We start from the raw sequence: 11,683 nt of genomic DNA on the forward strand, positions 1-11,683 counted from the left end.
AATTATATTTCTCATCATCCTAAGTCCGGGGTGGCCTAACCTATCGTGCCAGAGGCAGAAGAGTTCAGAGCTTCTAAAAACGGTCTTGAGGGTAGTGTACACGGGCGGTGCTACTATCTTAGTGTAGTATAGCCCTGTGTCAAACGAAGGAAGCCTTTCGATAACATGTTTACCACCTGCATCCCGCTTTGTGATGAGTAGGCACTCCTTGCCGTTTTCATCATCGGTCTCAGCATGGAAACCATTAGCGCGGATGTCTCTAAAGCTCAAAAGAGTACGAGTCGACTCCGGGTACAACAACGCATCATTAATGATCAAAGTTGTTCCCATGGGGAGTATAATAGTGGCTCGTCCGGAGCCAACTATGTGAGAACCGCAGCTGGCGATTGTCATAATACTTCCCGGAGATTTTTTAATGGACTCAAAGTACTTAGTTTCTCGTAAAATGGTATGAGTGGTGGCGCTATCGGCAAGGTACGTTTCCTCCATTCGGGCGCCACACGCGTTCTAAAATATGACATCTAATTAATGTAATGAGGAAGAAAATACATTAAAAATAAATGCACACATCTCAGAACATAACATGCTATCATGTATAAATAATGGAATAAATGAATAAATGTCATCCAATCGCCAAAGTAAAGAATAAGTTTATGCTCTCATAGAGCTTACAACCAAATCGAATTTATTCAATTTTATTGCATCAAATCACGGAATCATGATAACCAAAGAGGTATGCTAAGTGGACTCGGTGAAGAAGCCATTCACTTCCACCGCAATCTCCATACTAGTGAGCTGATCCTCCTTAGAAATCATCTTGGAGGCAGCATCAATGTCTAGTGGCGGCGCCGCCGAGGCGACCATGTGGTCAACCTCCATGGCGACGTGGGCGTCGGTAGAGACCGCCAAAGCTGCCACGATGGGCACCACGGGGGTCGCCTCTATGGGCGCAGCAGGGGGAGTAGCTATCATCACGGGTGCCGCCATGGGCGCCGGTGGTGCTCCCTCCTGAACCAAGGCGAGGTGCGTCTCACGCGCCTTCCGAGCCTTATATGCATCAACGACCTCCTGTGGTGCGCGGCACTGGCGGGAGAAATGCTCCACTGAGCCACAACGGAAGCAGTCCTGAGGCCTTTTCCCTCCCTTGCCCGGCTTGTTCTGCTTAGCCGGGGCGGGGGGGTGAGGGCCCTTCTTCTTGCCCTTCCGGCCCCTCTTCTTCTGTTGAGGCTTGCGGACTTTGAGAGCGTTCACCTCCTGGCGAGAACTCCCCCCAAGTGGTTGCGCGACAAAGTTCTTTTTGAGAACCTCGTCCTGCGCCTCTGCCACCTGGAGGACGTCAATCAACTCTGAATACCTCATGTAGTTCCCCTGGCGGTAGTTCCGTGAGGACTGGACCGCGTCGGGGTGGAAAGTGGATAGGGTTTTCTCAATCTTCTGGGAGTCGGTAATCTCAGTACCACACAACCGAAGAGTCGTACAAATCCGGTGAAGAGCCGAATTGTACTCCCCAACCGTCTTGAAGTCCGCAAACCTCAAACGGATCCACTCTGCCTCTGCACGTGGCTTCACAGTGTACTTCAGCCGCTCAAACCGCTGCTTAAGAGCGGTCCAAAGGCCAGAAGCACTGCGCTCAGATATATACTCATCTTTCAGAGTAGGTGACAGGTGATGACGGAGAAAGTGCAGAGCCTGCGCATTCTCAGTTTCGAACTTGGGATCAGTGACGGCCAGCTGGGCCCCCTTACCGATCGCCCTCAGGAGGGTTTTGCCCTGGAGAAAGATCTCGCAGTCCGAGGACCATGACAGGTAGTTCAGCCCTGTCTGGGCCAACTCAGGAAACTCCTTGTTGACAATTCCGGCCATCTGCGATTTATGCAAAAATCATGATATTACAGCAGATAATCTTTTGCACAAAGCGATGTTGATAAACTTATTCAATAAAAAGACGTTCCAATATTTAAAACATGCTATTATATGACTTACTAAATGATTAAGAGTGCTAAACAATTAATCTACAGCAGTAAAATCATACAATAATATCATGTTACAAAAGATAGCATGTTAAGCGCATCTAGTATGTGAAAACTAGCCCAAAAATTGAATTCCCGAGGCATTTTTAAGCTCAAATACGCATTTTCAGCGAAAATAGACAGTTCCAGGGACTTATATGCAAAATATTACAGCAGGAATATAGTCGCATAAATTTACGGTACTGCGGGGGCTAAAACGTAAATAACCGCGCGCGCGCTCTCTGGCCTGGCCCTAGTTCGTCTGCAGGCCGAAAAATGGGCCGTCGGCCCGTGTAGCCAGCCCCACCGCCCTCCTCCTTTTTTTATGGAGGGAAAGGGGAGGCCCATTGTGCACAGCCCGCTGGGCCGACCCGCTTGCCGCTCTGGGTCGCTAGGGTTTCCAACCCTGGCGCCCGAGCGCCCGAGCGGCGGCGGCCTCGACAGGCCCGTGCGCACGCACGGTGCGGCACGGCGCGGCGGCGCGCACGGTGCGGTCGACGAGGCGGGGCGGTGTGGCGCGGCGGCGGCGTCAAATGCCAAGCCAGCCAGCCCGCCGGGCATGGCTACCTCGCGGGTACGCGGGGCGGCCAGCAGCCGGGCGGCGACCAGCGCCAGGCCAGCACGCACGCCGGGCGCGGCTACCACGCGCGCACGCGGCGTCGGCCAGCAGCCGGGCGGCGACTAGCGGAGCCGGGGCCAGCAGGGCACGCGGCGGCCTCGAGCGTGCATCGGGCACGGGTACGGCCAGCTGCTTTGGACGGCGTCATCTGGACGTCGGCGTCGGGATCTCAAAAACATCGTCGTGTTCATCGCGAACATCGACGACGCGTGGCACAGCGAGTGCGTTGCGGCGGTACCGTGATCATCTGGATCACGATCTGTACCGACTCCCGTATAGTGTAGTCAACAAGTCTCTCGTGATCCAAAAACATCGACATTGGTCGGCGACGTATTCGTCCGCTTGGTTTTTGGGAGAGAAATCCACACCATAGGTAGATTTATCCGAAAAATAATCTAATCGCAAAAACGGAATCGTAGTAACGAGAGGAATCCATTTTTGCAAAAGTGGGGATCGGATCTTATACCTCCGCGGGATCGACGAAAGCCTGCGTGATGCAGGCTTGACGGAGAGTTGATGGAGCGAAGCGTGCTGATAACGTGTTCCGCAACTCCGCCGGCGAGTCCGATCCGAGATTGCGGAGCGAGGGCGAGCGTCGTAGACGAAGTAGTCGAAGTAGTCGAACACGCGAAAGTAAATGACACAGAGAGATATGAGAGAGACCAGTTTATTAATCAATCATCAGCAATTACAATGATGGCTTCTCGTTGCTTTATATAGGGGGTAAAGGGTTAAGGGATAAGTATCCACTTAACATAAAGTGAGGGAAATGAAGGGGCTAGCCCGTAAGTACGAGGCCGCCGCCCCCTGGTGGCCCCGGTTTCCCAACAGCATTGTCTCTGATTCCTCGTAGACTTTTCTGGGAAGACATTCGACCACTTGCAGGCCTCCATACATTCAATGCACCAACTGCCCGTTCATCTCTGTTCCAAACCCTCGTTAGGCACGGCCAGCTAGCAGTTGCTTGCGGCCGCACGTTATGAGATATCCATACGCTCAACTCCACACCACACAAGTGGTTGGATTTCGTCTGCGTGGGGTACAAATCGGTGGGCGGAGCATTTTGCCAGCTGCAAACCACACATAAATTCGTTTCAAGCTGCCTCTGCTTCCTGGTAACCGCATCAGAAACTATCACCGTTTTGCCAGCTGCAAACCACACATAAATTAGCTTGTCCAGCGAAGGTTAAAATTTTTATTTGGCGGACCCTCCACGGGACTCTACCGTGTCGCGTTACACTGGCCAACAGACATATAAAAACTCAGCCAATATGCCCAGCATGTTTGGATAGGTAAGAGGACACGAAACATATATTATTTCTGTGCCAGAAGGCAAAAGAAGTGTGGGAATATTTGGGGTTGTATGAAGTGGTAAAAAAAGCCTGCGTCATTGATCGTGCAGGAGAGGCAGTCCTTGAATTCTTACTCCTTATGCCTGATCATGAATTACCTATCTTGGGCTCCCGGAATGCAGGGGAACTAATCGCTATAGCTGCTTGGTATTTATGGTGGAATAGACGGAAACTAGTCCATGAGGGTAAGTCTCAAGAGGCGTCTCAAACCTCCATGGGGATTAGGGCTATAACAGCAAATTATGTAAATGCTCACTCACCTAAAGCAAAGAGAAAGAATGAAGGATGGCGCAGACCTCCCATGGGGTTTGTTAAATTGAATGTGGATGCTTCTTTTGATCATGATCAGCTACGGGGCACAGCGGGTGCTGTTATCAGAGATGACAAAGGGAATTTCATAGTAGGTGGTAACTGAAAGATTCAGTACTGTGCGGATGCTCTGACAGCGGAGGCGTTAGCACTCAGGTTTGGTTTACTGTTGGCACAAAAAACGGGCTGCAATCGTCTCAATATCAATTCTGATAATATGGATGTCATTGACACAATGAAGAACGGTGGAGAGTCTGCGGGAGCAGCGGCGGCAATTTTTGAGGATTGTTTTTTATGGCCTGTGATTTTCCACAAACCAGTTTTGAACATTGTAATAGAGAAGCGAACAAAGTAGCTCATGAACTTGCTAGATTAGCAAAATATTCCATGACTAGGGATTGGATAGAGGAGCCCATGAAAAATCTTGTAACTCTTCTGATAGACGATGTAACTATTATTTCTAATTAATAAAGTTCAAGCTGTTTTTTTTAAAAGCTGCCTCTGCTCCCTGGTAACCGCATCAGAAACTATCACCGTTTTGGTTTTTGACGGGATCAAACGCCGACACTGTGGACGGTGTGTCACGCTCTTAGAGCATCTCCAGCCGCGCCCCCAAAACGCCCCTCTCCGACAATTTTTTCGCGCCGACGTTCAAAAATCAGCCCAGTCGCGTCTCCAGGAGCCTTTTTTTGCCGGTTTGGGTCGAACCCGGCGCGCTGGGGGGCGCCGGGGAACGCGTTTTTGGCGCGAACGAGGATGAGCCCGCCGAGTCAGCGAGACGCCGCTTCGTCGTCCTCATCGCCTCGGTTCCCGCGGGATCAATGCCAAGGCTGGCCAAGGCTGACGCGCTGCCGAGCCGGTCAGCCTCCATTGATGCCTCACGGACGGCGCATTGAAGGCGCCACCGACACACGTTTGGCCCGCTCCCGCCACGCGTCGCCCGGCATGCAACCTCTCGCCGCCCCGCTGCGGCTATAAAAGGCGACCTCCCCGCCGGTGGACGCCACAGCTCACATTCCCCCCTCGCCTGGTCCGGCCGAAGACCGAGCCGGGCCTGCTCCCCGTGAAGCCGGAGCACGTCGACATGGTGGCCCCCGACGACGAGGCCGCCCTCAAATGGGCGAAGGAGGACTACGTCCGCGAGCAGGTGCGCCACCAGCGTCGGGCTTACGCGGAGCTCCAGGTACCCCACCGCGCGCGGGCGACCCTGGCCAGGGGTGCAGCTGGTACGGCGGCGGCTCCGGCGGGGCGCGCGACGACGACGGCGGCGGCGACTACACCCGTTTCTACAGGCTTCTCAGCATATAGATGGCGGGCCGTGGACGCGGCGCAGTGGTTAGGCGTAGTTTGACGTAGTAGTAGGCGTAGTTTGCATGTTTTATTTTATTTTACAAATTTCAATGAAATTTCGCCGAGTTCGTGTCAGATCGTCGAGTTTGCACAAATTTATACGAAATATCGTCGAGTTTGCGCGATATTGGCAACGATCTGAGGGCGACGACTAAAAACGGAGTCATTCCACGCGTCAAGCTAGCGCCGGTTCGTCCCTAGACAGCTCTTACAGCGCCCTGGGGGTCGAATCGGCTGGATATGCTCTTATCCGTGGCATGCGCACCGTGGAGGGGAGGAGGAGCAGTGAAGAAGCCGGCGACGACGTGGACACAGTGCGAACGACAGGGATATGTGGCCCGTGGCGCCGTACACATGTTCACCTCCACGAACACATTCCTTTTTGTGATTGCCTGTCAGCCCATCGCCTCCGACGGGCCCACGGAACCTCTTTGGGTTAAACTATTGCGCGCGCGCCCCTCGCGCCTCGAGAGCGACACACACGCGCACACACCAGCACGCGCAGCGGCATCGCAGCTGCTAGCTCCGCCGAGCTCCCACGCCCGCCCATGGCCATCGTCGCCGCGGCGCCGTTCCGGGAGGCGCCCGACGACGTCGTGGACGAGATCCTGCTCCGCCTGCCGTGCCCCTCCTCCCTCATGCGCGCCGCCGCGGCCTGCGCCTCGTTCCGCCTCCTCGTCTCCTCCCCGCGCTTCCTCCGCCGCCACCGCGCGCTCCACCCGGACGCGGCGGCGCCCTTCCTCGGGGTCTTCTCCTCGGTCCCCGCGCCCGGCGAGTCGGGGGCCGCCTTCCACCCCTCCGACCCGCCCCATCCGGCCGCGGCGGCCGCGCGCGACGTCGCCGGTGCCGCGGACTTCTCCTTCGCGTTCCTCCCGACGCCGCCCGACGCCGAGCGCCCCGGTTGGCTCGTCCGGGACTACTGCGACGGGCGCTTCCTCCTCGACCGGGCGTCCTCCTGCTCCGCCTTCGACAGCGACATCGTCACGGATCTCGCCGTCTGCGACCCCGTGTCCCGCCGCTACGTCCTGCTCCCGCCCATCCCAGAGGACCTCGCCGCCAGCGCCGACAACCCGCTCGGCGTCCTCGGCGGCCGGCGCTGGTGCGAGCCCTTCCTCGCGCCGGCCGACGCCGAGGGGGGCAAGGACGAGGAGGAGCCCTCGTTCGTGGTGATTTGGACGGCGCGGTGCCCGAGGAAGGTCGTGGCGCTCGCCTTCTCGTCGCGGGACGGGCGGTGGCGCGCGCTCCCGTCGCCGGACTGCTTCGTCTGGAGGCGCCACCGGTCGCCCTTCTCCTGCCCGGTGCACGCGGTCTGGAACCGGCGGCACTACGCGCACGGCCGCTTCTACTGGGCGGACTGCCTCACCAACCGCTGGCTGGTGCTCGACATCGGCGCCATGGAGCTCTCCGTCCAGGAGGTCCCTGCGCCGGCCAGGTTCTGGGAAGAGAACGTCGCCGTCGTGGAAGGCGCGAACGGCGAAGTCGGCGTGTTCGCGCACGAATTCTACCACGCCAACGGCAACGCCAACCTCAACTACTACACGATCCCGCGCGACGCCGACGGCGCGGCGAAGTCGTGGCGGCTCGAGAAGACGATCCCGCTGCCGTGGTCGACGGCGCACGGCCGGCCGTTCTGCATTCGCGGCGCGGCCAACGGGTGCTTGATCATTGAAGTCAACCAAGACTCGCCGCGGCCGTTCATGTCGTCGAGCCACGACAGCCGGGACGTCGAGCTGTTTAAGATCGACGTCGGGCGCCTCGAGCTGGAGAGAGTCTGCCGGGCGCGGTGCTCCGGCGGCGTCAGCGACGGCTGGTGGCCGTACTTTGGCTTCCCGCCGTTGCTGAGCTTGCCAACTGTTTGAGTGGTATCGCCAAATACTTTCGGGAAATTCTCAAATTCCGCAGGTGTATGTAGTACTGGTGTGGAACGAATGTAACTGGAGGCGACAGTTTGTATTGGTCTTGGTATATAAGAATATTCAGAAATACAGTGCAGGAGTGCAGTTCGTACAGCAAACCGAAACAAGTGTACAGTATATAACAGGTTCAGAGTTTTCATTTTTCAGCACAGCGCATAAATCCTCATAAATGCAACCACCGGAGAAAGCAGGTTGAATTATTGGTCCTGGCATCATAACTTTCAGAAATGCAACGCAGGAATACAGTTCATTACAGCAAACCAGAACAAGTATACAGTATATCAGGTTCAGAGTTTTCATTTTTATTTTCCAGTACAGCGCATAAATCCCCATACGATAACAACGAACAAGCTACTGACACAGAGACACTTTCTTAGTTTCTTACTTATGTTCTACCCTGTCCCAGACTCACCCCCATGGTCTATTTCTTCTTCATCTCTACACAGACAAACACCAGTAAACTTTATTGGATTGTACTAGGTATTGGCTTGAATCCGCTGTACATAACAGAGAACTATTCATGGATACGAACGATATCAGGGGTTTGCGGAGATCTATGCCAACCTCCACTGCATGTTTATATTGCTCTTTGCCTTCTTGAAAGATCGTCGAGGGCCTGCTGAGGACGATCCAGCGCCACGAGCAGATGGTCCACGCCCTATTGGAAATGATCTAGCATCATGAGGACTTTGTAGCGTTGTTCTGGAGTCGACCAGGCCAGTCACAGAATGTAGAGCAAGGCTCTCCACGAAAATCCCAGCCGATATGATGCACTCGCCAAAAGGCATGTTGAGATAGGAACCACTCCCATCCTGAAGATCAACATAGTAGAATCTTCTTTGGTTGCAATAGAAGAGCTTATTGTTGTGCAGGAAAAGTGGCCTCATGCCCAAAGGTAGCACAAAAGTGACGTTGCACATGTGGTCCCAGACTGCACAGGTCGAGTTCGCCACCCAAATCTCTGAGGTTTTAGGTGCTGATCCCTCACCGGGCATTGCCAGCAAATGAAGCTTTCCTCCCCCCTCGAACAGGTGCAATTCACGGTCTTTTACAGCATCTGGGACAGCAGTTTCAGAGAACATCTCATCTGTCAGGTTGAATGACAAGATGTTCCGAGTAAAATTGGAGGATATCTCATCAAGAAGTAGCCAATGCATGACATCATTAACAATGACCGCCTTTGTTGTCTTCAGGAGGCCTGCAGATTCGCGCACTGCCCTCCATGACTGTGCGCCAACAGTGCATACTTCAAATGTCAAGAACCGCACCCGGTGGTGGATACAGAGCACCTTGTACTCTTTTGTTGAAGGCACAGGTCCAAGAAAATATTCTGAAGCTAGTGACTGGAGTTCTGAAACTGGCAGTCTCAAATGTATCCTTGTTGTTGGATTCAACACCTCAACAGCGCCTTTTAAATCATAGGCGCACACCAAGCCATGGCAGGGGTCTGACATCTGAAACCTACTCGACAACACGAGATCCATGCTTTTGCAGTTCAGTGTGGTGGGATCAAATGTGTACATGCAGACAAGACCCTCATCAACCGAGGTGAAGCAAGCAATGGACTGGTGGGAGCGGAGAGCATTGTTGAGGTGACGATCAACAAAATTGGGTTCTTGAATGCAGTCTCGCCAGAATCTACACACTGTGCGAAACTTGAGAACAACCCTAGCAGGTAGTGACGCAAGAATGGTGTGCTGGATATCCTGAGGAAGAGATACATTATGCTCATCATTGTTGTCTTCCATGGCTAGCTTGCAAATTACAACTGCGAGCAGTACAGCTGCAGAAAAGCATAGTTAGCGACAAGGAAAACAACAAAGAGCAAAAAAGTGGTTTGATTTGACTTATGCTGGAACAAGAAGTATGATGTATAACAAAACAAACAGTATTTGTCCAATTGACCATTAGTTCAATAGCATCCGAGCTGAAAATAATTGTGCTAGTGTTTCTACATGAAGCCAGAGTCACTATCAAGAGCGAATGACTTCTTCGAAACTGTATTTAAAAGGTCACACGAAATGACAAGCACTTGTCAAATGTAAAACTGAAATCCAAGACTTTGATCATGATATATTTATATCATGTGGTTAACATTTCAAGAATTTAAATGCCATAATGAATCTATAAAATTTGAGACTCAAGAAATTTCTCATGGGTATTAAAATATTGTCTTCCTAACATAAGGGGATCAAACAGAACGAACATGCGAAGCTATACTGATGGAAGAGTGCCCTAATCAAGAGGGACCTCAGTTGCAGCTCCATGTGCCAATTCTGGTATTAGTAGCTTGACCCAAGTGATCTAGCTTCGGTTGCCAATACAGCAAGTGGTCTAGCTAAACCTGATAAATTTTCTATTTACTCAATGTTCCACGTCAACCAAGGTCAGTAATAAGTTAGTAAAACTTTTCCTGATACCTTGCAGCAGCAGAACACATTTAAGGCAGCCTGCAGAACAGAACGGCACAAGATTCCATCCAAGATTACTTCCATCTACGTATGAAACAGGAAGGAACCAGCATGTTTAACAGCGATATAATTGTTGACACGAGCCAGACGAAAGAAAACGCCTATGCAATTTCCATCTACTTTATCTTCACGGCTTTGCTGTGATCTTTAACGTACTCTCTGCCTAACTGTTGTGTTCGTGCAAACCCCACTAACGTATGTGTTCAATTCCGGCGACGACATGACTACACCTACGAGCCAAGCATCATTTGCCAGTAGCAACAAGAACTCGTGACCCGGATAAGGTCCGATTAGGAGCTAGAACTCTATCCGATCCAATGGATGGACTAAACTAAGAATATCAGCAAAACAACAAATTCGCAACAGATCCAGTAACATGCGGATACAAGAACTGAAAAGAATCCCGAACTAAAGAGAAATAGCTCGAACTCGGGTAGGGACAGGGCTTACCACGACGAAGAAACGAAATCTTTAGGCCGGGCGGATCTACGTAGGGAGTGATCAGGTTGAGCACGAGAAATGGAGATCCTCGGGGAGACGATGCAGAGCCAGCCGACGGAATACCACTGCGGCGTAGGAGGCAGAGGAGCTGCGGGTCGCGATCAGGCTTGGTCGGCGGTACGAGGAATGGATTGGAAAATGTAGAGCGGCGGTGTAATTGCCAGATTTAGTCAGGAAGAAACCCTAATCTAGAGAGGAATTGGTTGAGCGGCGGCGGAGAAGCGCGGGGTAGGTGCCGCCGGCGTCGGGTCGCGCCGTCGTCGCCCCAAGGAAACGCCGACGCCGGCGGAGCGCCGGTGCTGTTCACGACGGTGGCCGTGAGTCGGGGCTCTGGAGGCAAAATCGGAACGGCAGGAGGGCAAAAATATGAAAATAGGAGAAAAGGCTAATGGTGACTCTGGGAGAAAACTATAAACAGGGTGGCCTATTTATAATTTCCACATCCTTGTTGGAAATCTAGGAGGGGAATGCTTGGCTTTGGGGTGCTCCACGCACCGATATTTATATTGAAGGCTTTTGCATTGTGATGTTTACATCAAATTTGATAAATTGTTTGGTTGTAATACATATCATCAAATAGCTCGCTATATGTATTTGATCGTTAGACCTACTCAGTTACTGCCAGCAAATCGGTACATATTTCTCTCTATGTGACAGCTAGTCAGAGGAGCTTTTTATATATGCCAACAAAAAAGATTTATAGAAATTAAGTGGTTATTTTGTTGATTAGAGGATTACAATGTAAACTAGGAGGGGAATTTTTGGCTCTCCTGTGCTCCACCCACTAATATTTGTTCATGCATCGAGATGGTTACATAAAATTCATTAAATTCATAGTAAATTGTTTGATTATAATACATATTTGATTTATACAATGATCTCTACTTCATTATTGTCGGCAAATTGGTACAACTCTCTCTCTCTCTCTCACACACACTTAGTGACAACTGGTAGGATAGCTTTGATTGTATGCAAACAAGAGAGATATAAAGTAGTAATTAAGTTTTCTTATCGGTTATAGCGTTATTGGTATGCCTGGCCCAACATTAACTAGTCATATGCGTTGAAGGCTTCGGCCCAAAAGTTTAGAGGAGTCTTGTACTCACATATCATAGTGATGGCTCGAGAATTTGTGACTTTTTACAAACAGTTTTGA

General features: G+C 51.9%; 3 protein-coding genes across 3 annotated transcripts; 1 reads left to right on the plus strand and 2 right to left on the minus strand.

Moving 5' to 3' along the window:
- Window positions 1-571: 571 nt before the first annotated feature.
- On the minus strand, window positions 572-3,281 carry LOC141025346 (uncharacterized). Its single transcript, XM_073500649.1, has 2 exons — window positions 3,095-3,281; window positions 572-1,863 (listed from the first exon to the last, which is right to left on the minus strand). Exon 2 carries the CDS (start codon window positions 1,861-1,863, stop codon window positions 739-741), a length of 1,125 nt encoding a protein of 374 aa, XP_073356750.1. The 5' UTR covers window positions 3,095-3,281; the 3' UTR covers window positions 572-738.
- A 2,906-nt stretch (window positions 3,282-6,187) lies between these two features.
- Window positions 6,188-7,653, plus strand: LOC109762365 (uncharacterized). Its single transcript, XM_020321219.4, has one exon. The coding sequence runs from the start codon at window positions 6,188-6,190 to the stop codon at window positions 7,496-7,498; it is 1,311 nt and encodes a 436-aa protein (XP_020176808.1). The 3' UTR covers window positions 7,499-7,653.
- Window positions 7,654-7,752: 99 nt separating this feature from the next.
- Window positions 7,753-10,988, minus strand: LOC109762366 (putative F-box protein At1g32420). Its single transcript, XM_020321220.4, has 2 exons — window positions 10,477-10,988; window positions 7,753-9,338 (listed from the first exon to the last, which is right to left on the minus strand). Exon 2 carries the CDS (start codon window positions 9,301-9,303, stop codon window positions 8,110-8,112), a length of 1,194 nt encoding a protein of 397 aa, XP_020176809.1. The 5' UTR covers window positions 9,304-9,338; window positions 10,477-10,988; the 3' UTR covers window positions 7,753-8,109.
- Between the last annotated feature and the right edge of the window lie 695 nt (window positions 10,989-11,683).

This window comes from Aegilops tauschii, chromosome 6 (assembly GCF_002575655.3).
Source record: "Aegilops tauschii subsp. strangulata cultivar AL8/78 chromosome 6, Aet v6.0, whole genome shotgun sequence".
In the NCBI taxonomy this organism is placed as follows: Eukaryota; Viridiplantae; Streptophyta; class Magnoliopsida; order Poales; family Poaceae; genus Aegilops; species Aegilops tauschii.